The sequence below is a fragment of the Mastigoproctus giganteus genome, chromosome 13 (assembly GCF_048544385.1).
Source record: "Mastigoproctus giganteus isolate SK-2022 chromosome 13, ASM4854438v1, whole genome shotgun sequence".
NCBI classification, from domain to species: Eukaryota; Metazoa; Arthropoda; class Arachnida; order Uropygi; family Thelyphonidae; genus Mastigoproctus; species Mastigoproctus giganteus.
Window position 1 is genome coordinate 82,472,409 of NC_143587.1, and position 20,916 is coordinate 82,493,324.

Here is a 20,916-nt window from a genome sequence, read left to right on the forward strand (position 1 = left end):
TTTTTGAGACTTGAGATTTGAGGCCCCTCTATTTAAGAGGCCCCAGGCGCGCGCCTCGTGCGCCTATGCGGAAATCCGCCACCGGAAATAATAATAAAAATACATACGTATACTTCTTTTAACAATAAAAAACAGGAGAAATTAAATAATATAATCAAATATATTTTTCCGCTGAGTGATTTTTTCTTAATAATGCTTCATTATTTGCTATCTCTTCGTAAAATTCTTCACAAGAAGTAGCAAAATTGCACTTAACTTGTAATATTGCTTTCAGCGTTTCTGCGGTCAGTTGTGTTTTTGTTGACGTCCGCAGCTTATTTTACACGAAAATACTCTTTCCGTTGTACCATAACTCTTTCCGCTGTAATGACAAACTTTATGCATAGGACAGGATAGGATTATTTACTTGCTTGCTGCCAAATACTTGCTGTACGTAGGCGGTCACGTAGTCAGGAACGGCCTTGGTGACAACAAAAGAAACATATATGACATAAGAACTAAATATAAAATTTGAACAAAATCGGTAAAACTATTTTTGAAAAAAACTTAATTTACAAATTAATCTTCAATTAAAGTTCATTGACCGTGACAGGTAGAAAGTTCAGTTTCCGATAAAAATCACTTTAAAATATTAGTTAAAAACAGGGATTTCATGTGTTGTTGTGCGCCTTGTGGTAGACCCCAGGGTTCCCCTATTAGCTGCTGTTGTACATCTTGTGAAGAGGCTTGTACCAAGTCGGCCATTTGTATGTAGTGTGTTGAGTGTGTACGTAATTGCTATTGTGTAGTCGGCCGGCACCTGGCTCTTACCGGGTGAGAAGCAGCAACACCTGGTCAGCGCGTCCCACCCCATCCCTGCCACTTGGAGGCTGCCAGGATCTACTAACATATTGCTGCACCCTCCCGAGACAAAGTCCCAGAGAAGCACAGGAGAAGAAAATGAAATAGGATTTATAGTAGGATAAGTAAATGATCTGGTGAAGGAAGGATATAATTATAATATAGAAGTGGATCAAACAGAATTAGCCATAAGGTGCAAGGAGCCTGCGGCTTATGCTGCACCAGCCAAAAAAAATCCTGTGTTACCCTGAGAGAGAGAGAGAGAGAGAGAGAGAGAGAGAGAGAGAGAGAGAGAGTGTGTGTGTGTGTGTGTGTTTAGTGTCAAACGGCACCAGGGGTTTCCCCCATCTTCGTGTAGTATACATTATGGGTGAGGAACAGAACACTGTCAATGCCAGACGTTTAAAAGTGTATGGGTTTTGTATATGTGTAGTGTCGTGCACCGTTGTTCCTCTGGTCATTTAGCCGCTGGGCTCCTAATGGATTCCAACGTTGTCCACATTTTGCCCCGTGGAGGCAGACCAGGTACACCAGTATTATAGTTATTTACTCTGGCATTATTGATATCAATTTTCATATCAGTTTTCATTATTGAAAACTGATATGAAGTTTTCCGAAAATGTGGGCTGATAGGAACTTTGCCAGTAGAGATTCCATTATATAAAGCAATGGTTAGGCTGCATCTGAAATATTGTATACAGGTTTATAGACCCCATTTCAGGAAAGATGCTCATTTGTTGTACAGAAAAGAACAATACGACTGATTAAGGGCAAAATTGGGTTCTTACCGTAAGAGACTGGGTTTTGCAAGCTGCTGTGTTTGAAAAGCACATTTTTCAGATAAATCTGATCAAAGTGTTTAGAAGCCTTAAAAGATTTTAGTCAACTAAAAACCGAATGGATTTTTATGTTTAATCACTTTAAATGCTGCTTGAAGAGGCATCTAAGACAATATCAGTGGCGTGTTATCCTATAAACAAAAAGGTATCTGCCTAGGACCCCCGATCAAAGAAGGGGATCCAAAATCACTGTTTCAAAAACTCATTGCTGTTTTTAACTAATTTTTTAATTTTTTTTCTTTAGCCTTAATTATGTCTCCTAACTTACCTTTTCTAGTGGATTACCCCAGGGGCTGACATCATCTCGTGAGTATGGGCTTGGCAAACCCAGGGTCCTGAGCTGGATATCATCATTCTTCTTTCTTGCTTTCTTGGTGATTCCCTTCTACTCTCTCTCTCTCTCTCTCTCTCTCTCTCTCTCTCTCTCTCTCTCTCTCTCTCTCTCTCTCTCTCTCTCTCTCTCTCTCTCTCTCTCTCTCTCTCTCTCTCTCTTCCCCTCTGCCATTGTGGAGGGTTGGTCTCACCTAATGTATGATTGCCCTTTGAATGAGGACCTTCGCTGCATTCTGATTACCAGAATTAACTTCAAATCAAAACTCCAGGAGCATTACTTGTTGGACAGCAACAGAGAGTACAAGGGACTTTTCTCAATACTGCCAGGAGCGCTTCACAAGAAGATCCCTACCGCTGGAACGAACGTACACCTGATTAACACGTCTTGCCCAAATTCAAGCTGGACTGTCAACGACTATCATCGTTAATGGGATGGGACCTCTGTTCCATGAACGATAACACTGTTTTGGACCTTTCTGATTTAGACTCTTTACAAATTGTGATATTATGCAGCTCTGCTGAATCAATTTCAAGCTAGACTGTCAATGACTACCATCGTTATTGGGATGGGACCTCTGTTATATGAATGACAACAGTGTTTTGGACCTTCCTGATTTAGACTCTTTACAAATTGTGATATTATGCAGCTCTGTTGACCCATTGACCAAATGGACAGAAGCCCTGAAACCGCCCCCAAGTCAGCTGCAGTGAACATACATCTCTAATTTTGACTTAACAAAAGGGAGAAATCCGCAGTGAGACCCTTACTTGTGACAAAGTCTAGTGATAACCACACACTTGACGACCAGACCTGAAAGCTCCGAACTCGTAGTGACAAGTATATATCGGGCGGGATACATTACGTACAGTACCAAGTGTGACAGCCTTGCCAGACTCTGAAAAAAAAAACAGACAAGATGGGACGGGACCTTCGTCCCAGTTATGACACTCCAAAGCACAGCTCAGCTGCTGCCATTAAGCTTTCTTTGCCACGCTCCCTTGCGTGGTTTTTTTTCTCCACCACCCAGGCAGGGGTGGAAGTTACCCCTGGTCGCCTGCCCCCTTGCCATCCCTCTTTTCTCTCTGTTGGAGCCATAGAGCAAAACGTATTGTGCCATAGAGCAAAACGGAAAGAAAAGAAAATAAAAGGTTGCAGGTAAAAATACCTTTATTGCTTACTATGAACAGACACACAAGCAAAAATACAGGAAAGTAGTACATAGCTGACGTACATTCTGACGGGGAGCATCCGTCATCCGAGTGGTGGCCGTTAATACAGAACGTCATGTGCGTGCCATGGCAGTCATGCATTGTGAACTGCGTGCTACAGGTGCAGGTAACAATTAGCTGTTAGAATGGAATGCTTGCAGTTGTAGCTGTACTGCATAGGGACGTTGTAAATGCCAACGTTTGTCAGTCAAGAGGATGGTTGTCTCAGTAATGGGATGGACACGACATCCTCTGTTCCAGTCGAAGAAACCGCTACAGCAGGAGATGTACAGCGATTCCAACCAGATGTGGCGATGGTAATGGCGCGACCCATCAATAATCATGACGTCATGGCGTGGATCAATGTCGTGCTCTGTTGACCAGAAGTGCTTAGCAATGGCTGAGTGGACCACGTCCGCTAAACGAATAGCGGACGTGTACTATTTCTGCAGATGAGATGCGGACTGAAATTGTTTGGGTTAAGACAGATCTGGCAAGTTGCGGCTGCTCATCTTGCCCTGGATAGATGTGACCTACAGGCCCGCAACCACTTAGCGGCCTACAGGGCCATGCGTAGTAATGATTCCGCCTTTATCCCGTTCTATTGTAACAAATTTCTAGTCTTAAAGGCTCATGGGATAAAATGTTTACAACTCCTGCGCAGGATGTTGCGATCTCTCGTCTCAAGGGTTAAGACACCAGTTCTCCCCCCGCTGCAGGGTGGATTAGGCTTCCGTGTTTCCTGCCGTGACTACCCTGGTTGCTATGTTGCGGAAACCGACAGGAGACTCAGTAGTCGTGTCTCTGAACACGAGAAAGCTATCTGTTTAGCGGACATGGAGCACAGTCATTGTTGAGCACTTCTGATCAACCGAGCACAATATTGATCCACGCCGCAACGTCATGATTATTGATCGGTACCGCCATTATTGTCGCCGCGTTTGGCTGGAATCACTGCACATCTCGTGCTGTAGCGGTTCCTTTAACCGGAGCAATGGATGTCGTGTTTATCCCATTAATGAGAAGATCATACTTTTGGCTGACAAACGTTGGTATTACAGCTACAAGTGCAAGCATTCCCTTCTAATAGGTAATTGTCACCTGCACCTGTAGCACACAGTTCACCATACATAACGTTCTGTATTTTGCATTAAGGGTCAGAACTGATGAAACGGCCCCCCCCCGTCCGAAAGCCATGTATTACTTTCCTGTATTTTTAGCTATATTTTTGTTCATAGTAAGCATTCAACGTATTTTTACCTGCAACCTGTTATTTTCTTTTCTTTCCGTTTTGCTCTGTGGCACAATACTTTATTGAATATGAATGCGGAGCACATAGCCCTTTTGCTTATAATTTCATATGAGATTGTTAGTTAGATTTTTATTATTCCCATGTCTTTTTCATTATATTTCATTATTTAGAATCTTCAGTTTGGTGGTATGTTATTCTAGGATTACTGCTATCTAGATGCAAGACCTTGCGTTCTCTAGTATTTTATGTTTGGTTGAAGTAGTGTACTCTGATTATTTTATTACAGTATTATTATTATTATTAGCTATATGTCGCTTATGCTGCACCAGCCAAAAAAAAATTTTAGCATTAGCATTAGTAGAGGCATTTGATGCAAGAAAGCAAGCTTATGCAGCATCAGCCAAAAAAAAAAAAAAAAAAACCACTTCCACTTCACCCCTCTGTTCGTTCAAAATACCTGTCCAGCTGAGCCTTAAACTTATTTAGGCTATCAACCTCCGCCACAAGGGATGGAAGTCTGTTCCACCAACCAACCACCCGCTGGCTAAAGGCAAATTTCCGCACGTCTATCCTACATCTGTCTTTCCTCAATTTGAAATTATGCCCTCTCAGGTGATTTTTCTGAGCTAGAGGAAGAATCCCATCAGCATTGAGCATGCTTAAACCATTCAAGGCTTTATACACCTCTATCAGATCACCTCGCTGGTACCTAGTCTCCAGACACTGTAATTTGCAAAACTTAAGCCTTTCTTCGTAAGAGCACCCCTTTGTTCCATTCACTAATCTTGTTGCCCTTCTCTGTACTCGTTCCAGCAGCTCTACATCCTTCTTGAAATGAGGCCTCCAGACCTGTATACAGTACTCTAGGTGTGGCCTGACCATCGCCTTATACAATGGAATAATCACCTCCTTATCCCTGCTGGAAAAATTCCTGTATATCATTGACAATACTCCATGAGCTACTCTTGCAGCCCGTCTGCACTGCTCAGAGAACTTCATATCTGCCTGCACAACCACCCCCAAGTCCCTTTCATTCTCTACCACTGTCAGTGTAGTACCACAGAGTTGATACGTTGCTCTGGGGTTGCTGTTTCCCATGTGTAGTACTTTACATTTGTCAATGTTAAACTTTATTTGCCACCTCTCAGCCCATCTGCTCAACCTTTCCAGATCCTGTTGCAGCAGCATAGTGTCAGTAGTGTCCTTGACAACCCTGCCAACCTTTGTATCGTCTGCAAACTTGGACATTAAGCCCGATATACCATCATCAATATCATTTATAAATACAGAAAACAATAATGGACCCAACACTGAGCCCTGAGGGACTCCACTAATAACATCAGTCCACGATGAGCAGTGTCCATTGATTACCACTCTCTGTTTTCTCCCCATCAACCACCCCTTTATCCATAGCAGCAATTTGCCTCCAATGTCACACTGCTCCAATTTGTGTAGAGTCTTCCATGTGCAACAGTATCAAAAGCCTTTCTAAGATCCAAGTATATAATATCAAAGTTATTCCCTGCATCCAGTTCTTTTGTGACTGCATCATAGTATCCAATCAAGTTGGTCAGGCAAGACTTCCCCTTAACAAAGCCATGCTGTGTCTGAGCTATAACTGAAGTCTTGTCTAAATGATCCTGCAGTGCTTCTTTAACCAGTGCCTCCATTAATTTTCCTGGAACAGAAGTTAAGCTCACATTAAGTTAATTTCCCGAGTTACCCTAAGAGAGAGAGAGAGAGAGAGAGAGAGAGAGAGAGAGAGAGAGAGAGAGAGAGAGAGAGAGGGAAGGGAAGGGAAGGGAAGGGAATCACCTAGAAAGATACGAATGATGATATCCAGCTTAGGACCCTGGGTGTGCCAAGCCCATACCAAGAAAGATAAGAATGATGATATCCAGCTTAGGACCCTGGGTGTACCAAGCCCATACTCACCAGATGTGAGCCCCTGGGGTATTGACTACCTTGCCCACCTTTCGATCGTTAGCAGACTTATACATTCATCATTTTTTTTTTTTTTTTATCCCAGTAAGGGAAGGGAGGTGGGAACTGGAGTTCTTCCCCTGGAAAATTTTTAGAAAATCATGATGCCAAATCCCGAAAATTAGGTTAGATTAGGGGGGAGGGTGTTACGAAGTCTTAAACAGTTTCGAATGATTTTTTTTTCTGATATCTAAAGAAAAAAAAATTATATCCTTTCGATCGCTTATTACTTTTGCTGCTTGCCCTACATACCCACCCCCTTCTTTGTTGTAGTATTTTTAATAAAGTAACCTTTTACTTTTATTTGATACTTCAAAACTACCCCAGGGGCTCCCATCTGGTGAGTATGGACTTGGACCACCCAGGGTCCTGAGCTGGATATGATCATTCTTCTCTTTCTTGGTGATTCCCTTCTATTTCTGACTCTCTCTCTCACTCAGGATAACTCAGAAATTTTTTTTGACTGGCGCAGCATATGCCTCAAGCTTCCTTGCACCATATGACTAATAATAATAATTATAATTATATCGCACTTAACCAACAAACAGCATGCGTACTAATCCCCCAGTGATGCTTTTAAAATAATGGCGTCCTAACCGCCAATTTGACAATTCAAATCACAACAGTATAATAAATTGGACAAAACTAATTAATAAAGCCAATTTTATAGGTATTATTTATTTACGATTCAAAAGTTTTTATAAGGATTTCTACAGTGAAAGCATGTTCTCGTATTTTTTTATTGAGATATCGTTTTACATGTTTGTCTATGGTTGCATGCTGGCTTTGAATAAGCCATGGTTTTAGTAAGCATTTTAAATTAACCCCAGGGGCTCACATCTGGTGACTATGGGCTTCCTTGCACCATATGGCTAATAATAATAATAATTTTTAATTAAGCATTGTGATTGGTAAAGGCTCTCTTCAATAGAGAATCACAAAGTCAAGTTGTGCACTAGTCACAGAGCATTAAGATATTACTACTCTGTTGTATCTTACTAATTTATTTACAGAGTACAGTAGACTTTCAGAATAACGGGACCTTCGGGAATTCAAGGTGCCTTTATTTCGATTTTCCCGTTATCTAGAAGGTTTAAATTCGGAATTTTTTTGTGCAGAAATAATGAGGCTAACTAACAAATAGATTGAGAATGCAGTTTTACTAAAACGCTTTTTGGGCTTAACTCTTAGGCTTCGTAAGAATTCGACAACCTGCAAGTTTTGTGCAATGGCAGCATGTTACTAATCAGCAAACTTTAAATTAGCTAAAAACGGAATCGTTCACGAGTTGCCATGATATTGCACTACCTTGAATAAGTAACGCTACACCAATGGAGAAGACTACTGTTCTTATGCAAGGCGACAGCGGAATTGCTAGGGTATGTGGCGCTTGGGTGGCAATTGAAATCTGGTGCTCCCTTTAAAATTTTCTTCATATATGTATGTAAGTATCAGGTTTACAGGCACCCCTTGAATGTTGGTGCTTGGGTGCAGAGCCGACCGGGCTAGCTGAGTGGGTAAAGTACCTGCCCGGCAACCCAAAGGTCGCGGGTTCGATTCCCGCCTCGGGCTTGGATCAAAGTACTGCAAAAACCTTGGGAGGTGCAATATGGCCACAGAAGCCGATGCGCCAACAACTACCAAATCAATCAATCAATCAGCTTGGGTGCAGTGCACCCCTTTCACCCTTGGGACGGCCCGTCCCTGTTCAGCGAATACCAGCACCTAGACTGCTCCTTTTCAGGGAAATTTAGCCCATCTTTGGTGGGTGGATACATTTCATCATTACATCACCAGGGTAGGTGATGGCAATTCAGTTATGAAGTATAAACCACAATATGAGAGATGACTGATGTATAAAGCAAATTAGACTAAAATGCATTTTGGGCTTAAGACTCATTTGTGCAATAATATGTTGCTATTGCACAAACTTGTACGTTGTCAAATTCTTACGCAGCCTGAGGCTTAAGCCCAAAAAGCATTTTAGTCTAATTTAATTTATACACCAGCAGGCATCTCTCATATTGTGGAGTTGTACTTCATAACTGAATAGCTATCATTGCATCACTAGGTTACCTACCCATCCCCTGAAGGTGGGCCACATAGCCCTGAAATGCCATTTTTTTCTTTTTTTTTTTTTTTGTTAGTTGTTGGCACATTGGTGTGGCCATAATGCACCTCCCAAAGTTTTTGCATTTTACTGTGATCCAAGCCGGAGGCGGGATTCGAACCTGCGACCTTTGGGTTGCCAGGCAGCCACTTTACCCACCTGGCTAACCCGGTTGGCGAAATGCCATCTGGTGGTAGTATCCGCTGAGAATAAGTAACAATAGTCAGGGGCAGGCCATCCCAAGGGTGCAAGGGGTGCACTGCACCTGGGTGCCAATGTTCAAGGAATGCCTGAAAACTTGAAACTTACATATATGAAGAAAATTTTAAAGGTGAATGCCAAATTTCAATTGGCATCCGGGTGCCACATACCCTAGGAATGCCCCTGACAATAGTCTTCTCCGTTGGTGAAGCATTACTTATTCGAGGTAGTGCAATATCATGGCAACTTGTGGAGTTATTTACTGTATGAGATATAACTAAACTGATTCCATTTTTAGCTAATTTAGAGTTTGCTGCATACTAATATGCTGAATGCAATTTTATTAATTGCACATGAAAAAACATAAACACTTTGACAGTCCAATGTTATATTCTGGCATTAATACACTCCTGCTTATGCCCCGTTCTATTTTCTTTATTATATCAAGTTTAGTTTGTGTGAGTAGCACAGTGGTCACTGTGCTACTCAGACAAAGACAGTGACTCACTGTCCTCCCCATACTGGGTAGAAAAGGCCGGGTTAAAATTTTATTGATGACACAAGGAACTTTTTTGGGCCTTTTTCCGTGGCTGAGTTAGTCGGTGTCAGGCAGAGATGGCAAGGTTTTTCCCAGCGGAAACTGGGGGTTTTCATCCAGCAAAACAGGCAAATCGACCAGAGAACACACAATTTTCAAACACAATACACATGGGTATATGAATTAACTTTCCGGGTGACCCTAATGTAATAGTTTTGATTTTATCAAGTCTGTCACTAAGCTTTAATGTTCTTCTTTTCTTCTCTGTATGAGGTTTGTTAACTTTAGGAGCCATGGCGAGGGGTTTTTAATTTAAAATAAATGTAAAACAACAGTATAATCTGTGATATCAGTATATTTTCTTTGAAAATATACTGATATCACAGAATTCAGTTTGAAAATGGTGAACGTAAACAATACAGTATTTGCGTGACTTGCCGTTTTCTTATTTCGGCATTGCAAGACATCTGTGATGTTGTTTGTGTTATGGAGGCTTAATGGCACATAAGCTGCTAAGGCTATATTGTGCCTATCTGTGATGTATGTAACATCTGATCTCAATGTGCTGTTATTTGGGGTGCCATTATTTCGAAGGTCTACTGTCGTAAATCTTACTACTGTGTGGCACTGGTTTAAGTCTCTGCCGACACACAACGTGCCAGTGGCATTAATAATAGTACATTGTTTTTATTTAAAAATATATGTATTTTTTTGTTATTAAATATGCGTCTAGATTCAGTTAAGGGTACAGCATCCCAAATGAATACCGACTCTCGGCAATACGGCAGTGACAGGGCGAGACTCCACCTACTGTCCTCCTTGGTTGATATGCCTAGGGTGTTTTTTCCCCCACTTGCCGCTGTTTTTAAATTTGGAACTCATTTTCTGATTTTAAAACAGTGGGATAGGGGGATAAACACTCTACCTAAGCTAAGCGCCCCTCCTTGACAACTCAAAACACTCAGAAAGAAAACGCCTTCATAATAATCATAGAACTCAATACAATCACTCCGTTCTACGACCACACCCATTGCGCAGAGACAAGTGCTACTCAAATAATGGAGCTTAGCCAAAAGCTCTGCCTATATCATTGTCATTAATCAAAATTAGGAATCTTAAGAAGACAAGAACCTGATGGTGCAGGATCCCACTCACAATATTAGTCCATAAAGAGTAGTAGCCATTTATAACTACTCTGTATCCACCGCTTAATCATCCCTTTATAATGTGTATGTAACTGAAGTCTTCAAATTTATTTGAGTTTTCTGAATTTCAAAATCATTGATATAGATTGAATTATATTTATAACTCCAAGATTTTTTTAGATATGTTTAAAGATTTCTAGGTCGCCATTGACATTTTGAGATGGTTCCTATGGTTATTGAATATTGAAAAAATTTTAAAGCGATTGTACCATTCAAATATATATATTATATTTGCGAACTGCATAATCCAGCCCGCGTTTTCAAAATATATATAATAAATGGCCTGCTATTTATTATATATTTTGTATTAATGTAATTTCTGGCATAAATTTAGAAAATACTCTTTGCATTTCTACAACACGATCAAGATATCATGGATAAAAAGAAACAGTATCAGATCTCTCAAAATAAAATGTTGCAATCTTTGTTACTGGAATTGTATTTTTGCAATTTTATCTTGAATTTTTTTCATTTTTCTTATTAATAAAATTAATAATAAAATTAATTTTATTATTAATAAATATTACAATAAATAACATATAACTGTTTATTACATTTTTTTATTATACACAATTTTAATAATCCTAAAAATCGTGGAAAGTTAAAAAAAATTTGGTACAGACTGGAGACACAGGTATGCCTCCAGTCTACCAAACAAAAAAAAAAAAAAAAAATCTGGTGGGGTGAGTTCAGGACTATATGGTGGGTGAGGTGTTATTCTTCACCCCAGTTGGGCGATTTTCGACAATATCTTCTTTGAAAAGCACCTGGGGTGGATGGGATCTATCCAGTTATATTAAAGGAGGCAGCAAAGCAACTAAGCAAACCCTTAGCCATAATTATGAGAGCATCCTTGGACTCAGGGGAGGTTCCCACGGACTGGAGATGTGCAAATGTATCCCCAATTCACAAAGGGGGATCGAAGGGTGACACAAGTAATTATAGACCAGTTAGTTTAACTTCTGTTCCGGGTAAAATAATGGAGTCACTGGTTAAAGATACATTGCAGGATCATCTAGACAAGACTGCAGCAATAATTCAGACACAGCATGGGTTTGTTAAGGGAAAGTCTTGTCTGACAAATTTGATAGGATACTATGATCTGGTCACAAAGGAACTGAATGCCAAAAATAATTTTGATATCATATACTTGGATTTCAAGAAAGCTTTTGGTACTGTTGCATATGGAAGACTGCTGTACAAATTGGAGAGGTATGTCATTAAGGGTCATCATCATCATCATCATCAGCCATTTTCAATCCACTGCAGGATGAAGGCCTCTCCAGCAACTTTCCATTTACTCTCCATTTACTACTCAAAAACTCATGAATTTCATCTATCCATCTCCGTCTTTGTCTTCCAGGTTTTCTTCTAGCTCCTCTGGGGTACCATTCTGTTATTTTCTTAGTCCATCTGTCATCATGTCTTCGAGCTATGTGTCCTGCCCAAGACCATTTTAGTTCTTTAGTTTTGATAAGAATGTCCTTTACTTGAGTTTGCTGCCTAATCCATGTGTATCTCTTCTTATCTAACAGTCTGATTCCCAATATAATTCGTTCCATTCTTCGCTGTGTAGTTCTCAGCTTCTCTTCCATTCTTTTGGTGAGTGCCCAAGTTTCACTTCCATAAGTCATGGTGGGGAGTATACATTGATTCATTATTTTACGTTTCAGACAAACTGGGATATTGCTCTTCAGTATGTGACTATATTTCCTGAATGCTATCCATCCAAAATTTATTCTTCTCTTGACTTCCAGCCATTTATCATTATTACAGCTAATAACTTGTCCCAGATAAGTATATGACTCCACCTTTTCAATTACTGCTCCTTCAATCATTATTTCCCTTTCCGTGGCATACTTGTTCATCATTACTTTTGTTTTAGCCATATTCATCTTTAGTCCAAAATCCTTACTAACTGTGCATAACTGATTAAGATTTTCCTCTAATTCTTTGGGATCGTGGCTTATGACCACAATGTCATCTGCAAATCGTAAATGGTTTAGGTACTCTCCGTTCACATTGACTCCTTTCTGCGACCAGTCTAATCTTCTGAAAGCTTCCTCAAGGGCAGCAGTAAACAGCTTCGGAGATATTGTGTCTCCTTGTCAAACTCCTTTCTCGATTTTAAATTTGCTACTGTCTTTGTCTAGTCTAATAAAGGATGTAGCACTCTCATATATTTTCTTCAAAATCATAATATATGGAGTATCTATGCCTTGTCTTTCCAGTGCCCGAAACATTGCCTTATGCTGTATGGAGTCAAATGCCTTTTCATAATCCACAAATGCCAGGCATAATGGTGTTTTATATTCATTTGCTTTCTCCATTAGCTGTGATAATACGTGAAGGTGATCCATAGTTGAGAATCCTGTCCGAAAGCCAGCTTGCTCTTTTGGTTGATTCTCATCAAGTATTCTTTCTAATCTGTTAGTAATGACCCTTGTGAACAACTTGTAGATATGGGATAACAAGCTAATTGGTCTATAATTTCCAATTTCTGATTTATCTCCTTTCTTATGCAGCAAAACTATGATTGCATTATTCCACTGCTTAGGCATCACACCTTTTCTAATGCACTTTGTGAAGAGCCTTGCCAGTTTTTGTGTTATGTCTCTTCCTCCCAATTTTAACAACTCTACAGTAACTTCATCTTCCCCCGGGGCTTTCCGATTCTTCATTTTCTTCAATGCATGTTCTACCTCATCAGGAAGAATATCGGGTATGTCGTATGTGTTGCTACTTTGCAATCCATCTTCCCCACTGCTGGTATCATTCCCTCGCTCCTTGTATAATTCTCTATAGTAGTCTTCTACTATTTGAATTATGCCTTCTCTGCTGTTTATAAGAACACCATCGCTATTCTTCAGTTTCAGGATCATTTGTCTTTCTGTATTACTGCTCATGGCTGCTGATTTAAATCCTTTGTTTTCCCTTAATGCTTGTTCTACTTTTCTTGTGTTAAATCTTCTTATGTCCTCTCTGAGTCTCTTTCTAATGGCTTTGCATAACTCAGTATACTCAATTTTCTCCCTGTCAGTGTTTTTCTTGCTCTTCATTTGTCGTCTTTGGTTCATCATGACGAGTGTTTCTTGACTAATTTTTTCTTCTTTGGATTTCTGTTTCCCTATAGGTTTCTTGGGCTTTATCACTTTCAGAAAGTTGTAATATTCCTCGTCGATATCTTGGTCCTGAGCATTCTGCAGAAGCTCAAACTTGTTCTTAAGTTCCAGTACATACTGCTTTTTCTCCTCCTCTGTTATTTCAAAGACCTTTGTATTATTTACTCGAGTCAGTTTTTTCCTTTCCTTTCCTACATCTATATCAAGTGTACATCTTACCATTCTTTGATCACTTCCAACATTTACCTTATTCAGGACGGTAACATCATTCACAATATATCTTCTGTTAGTGAGGATGAAGTCGATTTCATTAGTTGTTAATCCATTTGGACTCTTCCATGTCCACTTTCTCTTCACCCTTTTCTTGAAAAAAGTGTTCATTACTGACATTCCTTGAGATTCTGCAAATTCCACAAGTCTTTCACCTCTTTTATTTCTTTCACCAATTCCAAAATTTCCTATAGTTCCTCTTTCTGTGCTGTTTTGCCTTTTTCCAACCTTAGCATTGAAGTCCCCCATAATAATAGTGTAGTGGGTTTTTTGCTCATCTAGAAGACTCTCAATTTCAGTGTACATTTCTTCAACCTCTTCATCATCATGGCTCGATGTTGGCGCATAAATCATTATAATCTTTAGCTTGTACCTCTTAGAAATCTTGAGTATTAGTCTTGACACCCTTGGTGATGTACTTTTGAATTCCAAAATGTTGTTTTTAAAATCTTTATGGATGAGAAACCCAACTCCACCTTCACTCCTTTCACTGTTTCCATTGGTGTACAACAGATTTCCACTTGATAAACTTATAAGTGATTCATTTCTTCTTCTTGTTTCAGCCAAACCGATGATATTCCAATTCACATTTTCTAATTCCTTTTCGAGCTCTAATATCCTGTCTTCACCGATGAGTGATCGTACGTTATAACAGGCCAAGTTGAATTTCCGCGCATGGCAGCCTGGTCGTACCCAGAGATTCTTAGCACCCTCTGCTTCCACTCTGATCCTCTCGCTGCCATAAGAGGGAGAGTGAAAGCTGCTGGGGACTGAGGGCCATTTGTATTGTTGTGCTCTCATTGCTGGAGGGTTTGGTCTTTTCCTCTTCACGCTGACCAGGCGTCTTGAAGAGAACCACTCTACACGTTCGTTGCCACCTAAGTGACGTAACAGGGCTTACCATCGAGAAGGTGTGCATGAGTGGATTTTAGGGAGGCAGGCCAACCGGACTTCTCCTAAATCTTCTGTAATAGAGAGATATTGGATCCATCAGTGTTTTAGGCTGAGTGTCTGATAACACACAGGATACCTGTTCCCCTCTAAGCTCCCATTAAGGGTAACTTGCTACAATGGATAAAGGGTTAGTTGAATGGGAGATGACAGAGAGTGGTAATAAATGGACACTGCTTTTTGTGGACAAATGTTATTACTGAAGTTCCCCAGGTGTTGGGCCCATTGTTGTTTTGTTTATTTATCAATGATATTGATGAAGGTATATCAGGTTTAATGTCCAAGTTTGCAGATGATACCAAGGTTGGTAGGGTTGTTAACAAAAGTATGCTACTCCAACTGGATCTAAATAAGTTGGGCAAAGGGGCTGAGAAGTGGCAACTGAAGTTTAACATTGACAAATGCAAAGTACTGCATATGAGAAGCAATAATCAAAGAGAAATGTACCAACTGTGTGGTACTACACTCAGGGAGTGGAAAGTGAAAAAGACCGGGGGGGGGGAGTAATTGTGCAGTCAAAAATGAAGTTTGCTGAGCAGTGCAGACGGGCTGCCAGGGCAGGTCATTATTATCATTATTTATTGTTATTATTATTATACCATATGGTGCAAGGAAGCCTGAGGCTTATGCTGCACCAGCCAAAAAAAAATTTCTGAACTAACCCGTGTGAGAGAGAGAGAGAAAAAAGGTAATCACCTAGGAAGAGAAGAATGATGATATCCAGCTCAGGACCCTGGGTGTGCCAAGCCCATACTTACCAGATGTGAGTCCCTGAGGTCATGGAGTTTTGTCAATGAGTTGAGGTAGTCTGGGTTCAGAATAAATGTCCAGAAGTTTGACTTCAGCCAGCATGCGGTTGATTTTTGGAACAGGGTATGGATTTTTTTTTTTTTTTTTAGTTGATGCTATAAAAGCTTGTTTTCTTGAATAATTTGCCATTACTCCTACTAACTGTGTTATGAAATATGTATTATATTTTTAGTTTTGTCAGATATATTAATGAATTTTAAGTATTTTTTTTTTTTATTGATTTATTTTACAGGAATATGTTTTCAAATCAGGTGACAACACATGAGCTTTTTTGTAGTAATCCAGGGTATGTTGTTATTTTAATATTTTAATGTGTATTTTCTACATAAAGATAGCTTGTGTTTATAAATTAAATCATTTAATATTATTACAGATGAATGAGTATTTATGCATTTATCTGTAACATGCAAAGGCCCCTGGAGCTTGTTGCATCCTTCTGGTGAGGATAGCCAAAGCCACACTTTGAGTTTAAATAAATTTGATATACATTGTTTTGCAATGCCAGATCATTCTGAAGCAATGATATTCTCTGCTTGTATCATTATGCTGATGGACTGTTATTTATACTGGGTATATATTTCCCATATTCTTGATTGAAATATTGAAATATTCTTTGAATCAAGAATTTGAATCAAGAATATGAAAGAATACTTTTGAAATAAATACCCAAACATTGTAGGTGGCTCTCCAGGTGTAAACCAGGATAGGTTTACACCTGGTATGTGGTGAAGTGGGATCCACACCAAAGAAAGTAATGGCTGCACTTCTGTAACACTAGATAATTCTTGAAGGTTTTGTAATTCTCATGATCTTGCCATTTTGCTTAAAGCAGGGGTTGAAGTGGCTGTAAGTCATGTCTGATCTCCATAGCATAACTCTTCTTTCCGACTCCCAAACATTTCTCACATATCGTCCCCTTTGGTTCCCGCAGGAAAACCAAAGGGGGTGATTCTCCAATGCATCACAGTCTAAAATAATGCACGCAATGTGAAATGTTTGCAGATCTGTCTATAACAGGACATGATCAAGCCAAGGAGGATTTTTTGGTGTGTGCTAGGTGCAGAGACTGTGAATAAATTAGGCGCCAACTCAGCATTCTAATGGGCATCTATGAGAGTTTGAGGTATAGGGTAAATGCCCTCGAAGAAATTAATATGAGGGGCCCATCAAGCTCTCAGCTGTCCAACTCAATGACAGAACTCACTCCTGTGCATCAGGCAACACAGCAGCAGTCTCCAAGGCAGAATGCACTGGTCCCACAGGAACTAGTTATTGTCAGTGACTCTATTGTCAGGGAGATGGGGATTATATTATCCAAAAATTAAGTTTATTAGATGACTGGTTTTTATCTACAGCAGCTTATTAGAGAGGCAACAAGAGAAAGCAATACCATTGATCTGATTATCAGCAGTGAACACAGTGTACTGATGTGGGATTTACTTAAAAATGTAACCATTGTCAAGGGCAAAGTGAATTACTTTTACTTTTGTAAAGGTGGCTTCAATAGTTGCAGACAGTTTTTAAATTCTATTCAGCGGGATTATTATATCACCAATAGCAAATTCTAAATCAAGAACATTAACGGAAGTAATCAGAGAAGTTAATAGGCTTTTTATACCAATCAAGAGATACTGTTCAAGGCTTAAACCTAAAGCAATGTCAAATGATCTGATGAGACAGAGAAGAAAAATACATACATGGATGGATGCATATAAATTATCAGGGGATGCAGACAAATACATTATCTCTGTGATAAGAGTTACAGTTATGCACTACGAGTAATATGATGTTGGGCTGTTATCAATACTAGATCAAGGTATTTTCGAGGCCTGGGCAGAAAGATTTTTCGGTTCCCCCTTTACTACGGGGTACACTTAAATAGAAAGGGTGCAAGAATATTTGCTGATGCTATCGAGGCAGTTTTAGGTGGGTCGGAAAACTGCTAGCTTGGGGGAATACGCAGACTAAAAAGTTAACAGTGGCCACAGGCAGAGGCAAAAGCAATTCTTGCACTGCTTCTAGTAGAATGAACAGCAGCCTGGAAATCAAGGTAATGGAGATTTCCAGGACTGCTGGGAGTCATAGTGGAATAAGTAAATACATGGGCTGTGTTAGAGTTACTAAGAGTAGGAACAGGTGCATGTATTTAGTAACTATACTCCTAGCATTGCATGTACATCAATGCTAGGAGTATAGTTACTAAATTTGATGAGCTTGAAGTGCTAGTCAAGACATCAAAGGCAGATATTGTTGGGATATCAGAGACATGGTGTCACACAGATATAAGCAGTACAGAATTGGAATTTGGGGAGTACAATGTGTACAGAAAGGATAGACAGGACAGGAAGGGGTTATGCTGTTAGTTAAAAAACACATAAAATCTAAGGAAGTCCATCCAATTGATGTTGGTGGACAATGCAATGTTGAGTCTGTTTGGTGTGACATAAGCACTGGGAAAGGAAAAATGAGAATAGGGGTGTGTGTTATAGGCCTAATGAATCCGATGAGTGTAATGAGCAATTGTGCAGAGAAATAGAATGTCTTATAATGGGGGATTTTAACTTTTAACTGAGACGAATTTTAACTGTTTTCTACAACAACATGTTCGAGAGGCAACCAGAGGGAGTAATACTCCTGATCTGATTATCATCAGTGATTATTCATGCATTAAGAATTTGCAGATAAAGGAACCACTGGGTGACTGTGATCATTTTTTGGCTGATTCTGCATAAGCTTGCTTTCTTGCATTGTATGCCTCTACTAATGCTAATGCTACTACTGATGTATATACACCAATGAGTAAACATTACGACCAGGGAGTCGTTTTGCAAATCGAAGCAACTGCAGGTGAATTATGGTGCGTGCGCGGTTCGGGACATGGTATAAAAACCACTTAATACTCAGCTCCATTAATCAGTGTTACTCTTGTTCTTCAGATAGGAAAGGCAGCGGACTTAAGCAAGTTTGACAAAGGCCAAATTGTAATGGCCAGACGACTTGGTCAGAGCATATCCGAAACGGCACGGCTGGTTGGGTGCTCATTGTCAGCTGTGGTTAGTACCTACCTAAAGTGGTCTGATGAGGAGAAACCCATTAACTCTCATCAAGGTGTTTGACCACAGCTCATTGATGCTAGAGGTCAGCGAAAGCTCTCTCTCGGATGGTACGTGGCAACAGAAGGGTGACTGTGGTGCATGTAGCTGGTAATTGAAATATGTGAGTAATGCATCAAAACACAGTACATCGAACCCTGCTGAAATGGGACTCTGTGGAAGCAGGCTGCTCCAATTGCTTATGCTAACCATGGTTCACCAGCGACAGCTCCTACAATGGGCATGCGAGCATCAAAACTGGACTTTGAGCGATTGGAAGAAGGTTGTCTGGTTTCCTGTTGCACAGTGTGGACGGCCAGGTATATGTGTGTCGTTTATCTGGGGAAGTGATGACTCCTGGGACGGAAACAAGCCGGTGGCGACGGTGTCATGCTTTGGACGATGTTCTGCTGGGATATCCTGGTCCAGTCATCCATGTGCCAGGCACTCTGATGTCTACCACCTACCTAAACATCATGCTGACCAGGTACTCCCTTTCATGGTAACGGTCTTCCCCTCTGGCCACCGCCTGAGGGGAAGACCGGTGCCGTCTTTCAGCAGGATAATGTGCCATGCCACACTGCCCAGATTGTTTGAGACTGTTTTGCATAACATGAGGAAGACTTCCAGGTTTGCCCTGGCCTCCAAATTCCCCAGACATCAATCCCACCGAGCATCTGTGGTTTGTGTTGGAACAGCAACTCCGATCTGCAGTGTCTCAACCATGGACCTTACAGGAATTAAAGGATCTGCTGGCTACGTGTTGGTACCAGATACCACAAGACATTTAGAAATCTTGTAGCATCCATGCCTTGCTGGATACGAGTTGTTTTGGCTGCAAATGGAGGACCAATATCATATTAGGTAGGTGGTCATAATGTTTTGGCTCATCAGTGTGTGTGTGTGTGTGTGTGTGTGTGTGTGTGTGTATATATATATATATATATATATATATATATATACACATTTTTTTTTTCCAGAACTTCCAGGCTGACCGGAACTTAGCTCTGGAGACTAAACATGGGTTCCACCACTTCAAGCCTCCAATAAGCAAACTGGTGGTATTGCAGTGGTTGATGAGAGTCATCTACCACCTAATATAACCAGTATAACCTGGTAACACAGAGGGGTGGCATTGTTCCATGTGGTGTGGGTGCCACACCTCGACCCCTGCTTACGTTGGTTCACATCTGGGTGGTCACTCACAATCGAAAATGAACTACTTGTTTGATGTTTATGGACAATCAGGAATGGACATGATATTGCCAAGGGGAATGTCTTTGTGTGTGCTCAATGTAAGGAGTGTGAGGAAATCGGGCAGCAACTCAGCAATGTTATGGGCCTAATGAGAGTTTGAAGAATAGGGTAGATGCCCTCGAAGGATTTAAATTGAGGGGCCCATCAAGCTCTCAGCTGCCCACATCAATATCAGTGTTTGCACTTGAGCATCAGGCAACACAGTGGCAATCTCCAGGGCAGAATGCATTGATCCCACAGGAACAAGTTATTGTCGGTTATTCTATTGTGAAATGGGGAATATATTGTGCAAAACGGATAGGTGGAACAGGACCAGGGTATGTCTGCCACTGGCAAAGTTGATGATGTTGTAGACAGATATAATCTTTTAAAGGCACAAAAAAGGTGATATTGTTGTACATGTCGGCACTAATGATATTAAGAGTAGAGACCGGTGGAATTACTTAACAAGTACAGGTCAATGTTGAAAAAAAGCCGTGAGTTAGTGTTGAATTTAAAAGTGTCTGCAATTCTGCCAAGACTCGAAGGAGGGAGTACATGATGAGATCCTTGTCAACGAATTTGGCCCTGGAGAGGTTGAGCAAGACTCATAGGGTAGAATTTTTCTCAGTCTGGTCTGGCTTCATAACAGGAGACTACCTCTACACGGATGGGATACACTTAAATAGAAAGGGTGCAAGAATATTTGTGGATACTATCGAGGCAGTGTTAGGTGGGTCGGAAAACTGCTAGCTTGAGGGGATACACAGACTAATAGATTAACAGTAGCCGCTAGAAGAGGTGAAAGTGATTCTTGCACTGCTTCTACTGGAATGAGCAAAAGCCTGGAAAACAAGGTCCAAGGGATTTCAGAGACTGCTGGGTGTCATCGTGGGCTGTGTTAGGCTAGCTAAGAATAGGGACA

At 40.5% G+C, this 20,916-nt stretch overlaps 1 protein-coding gene across 1 annotated transcript in view; it reads left to right on the top strand.

Moving 5' to 3' along the window:
* Window positions 1-7,044: 7,044 nt before the first annotated feature.
* The window catches only part of LOC150076223 (uncharacterized), a 232,571-nt gene continuing 218,699 nt past the window's right edge, over window positions 7,045-20,916 (top strand). Inside the window, exons 1-2 of the mRNA XM_090387290.1 lie at window positions 7,045-7,126; window positions 15,896-15,949. Of these exons, the coding sequence (XP_090243416.1) occupies window positions 15,900-15,949 (50 nt within the window). The 5' untranslated portion in view covers window positions 7,045-7,126; window positions 15,896-15,899. The remainder of the gene's footprint in view (window positions 7,127-15,895; window positions 15,950-20,916) is intronic.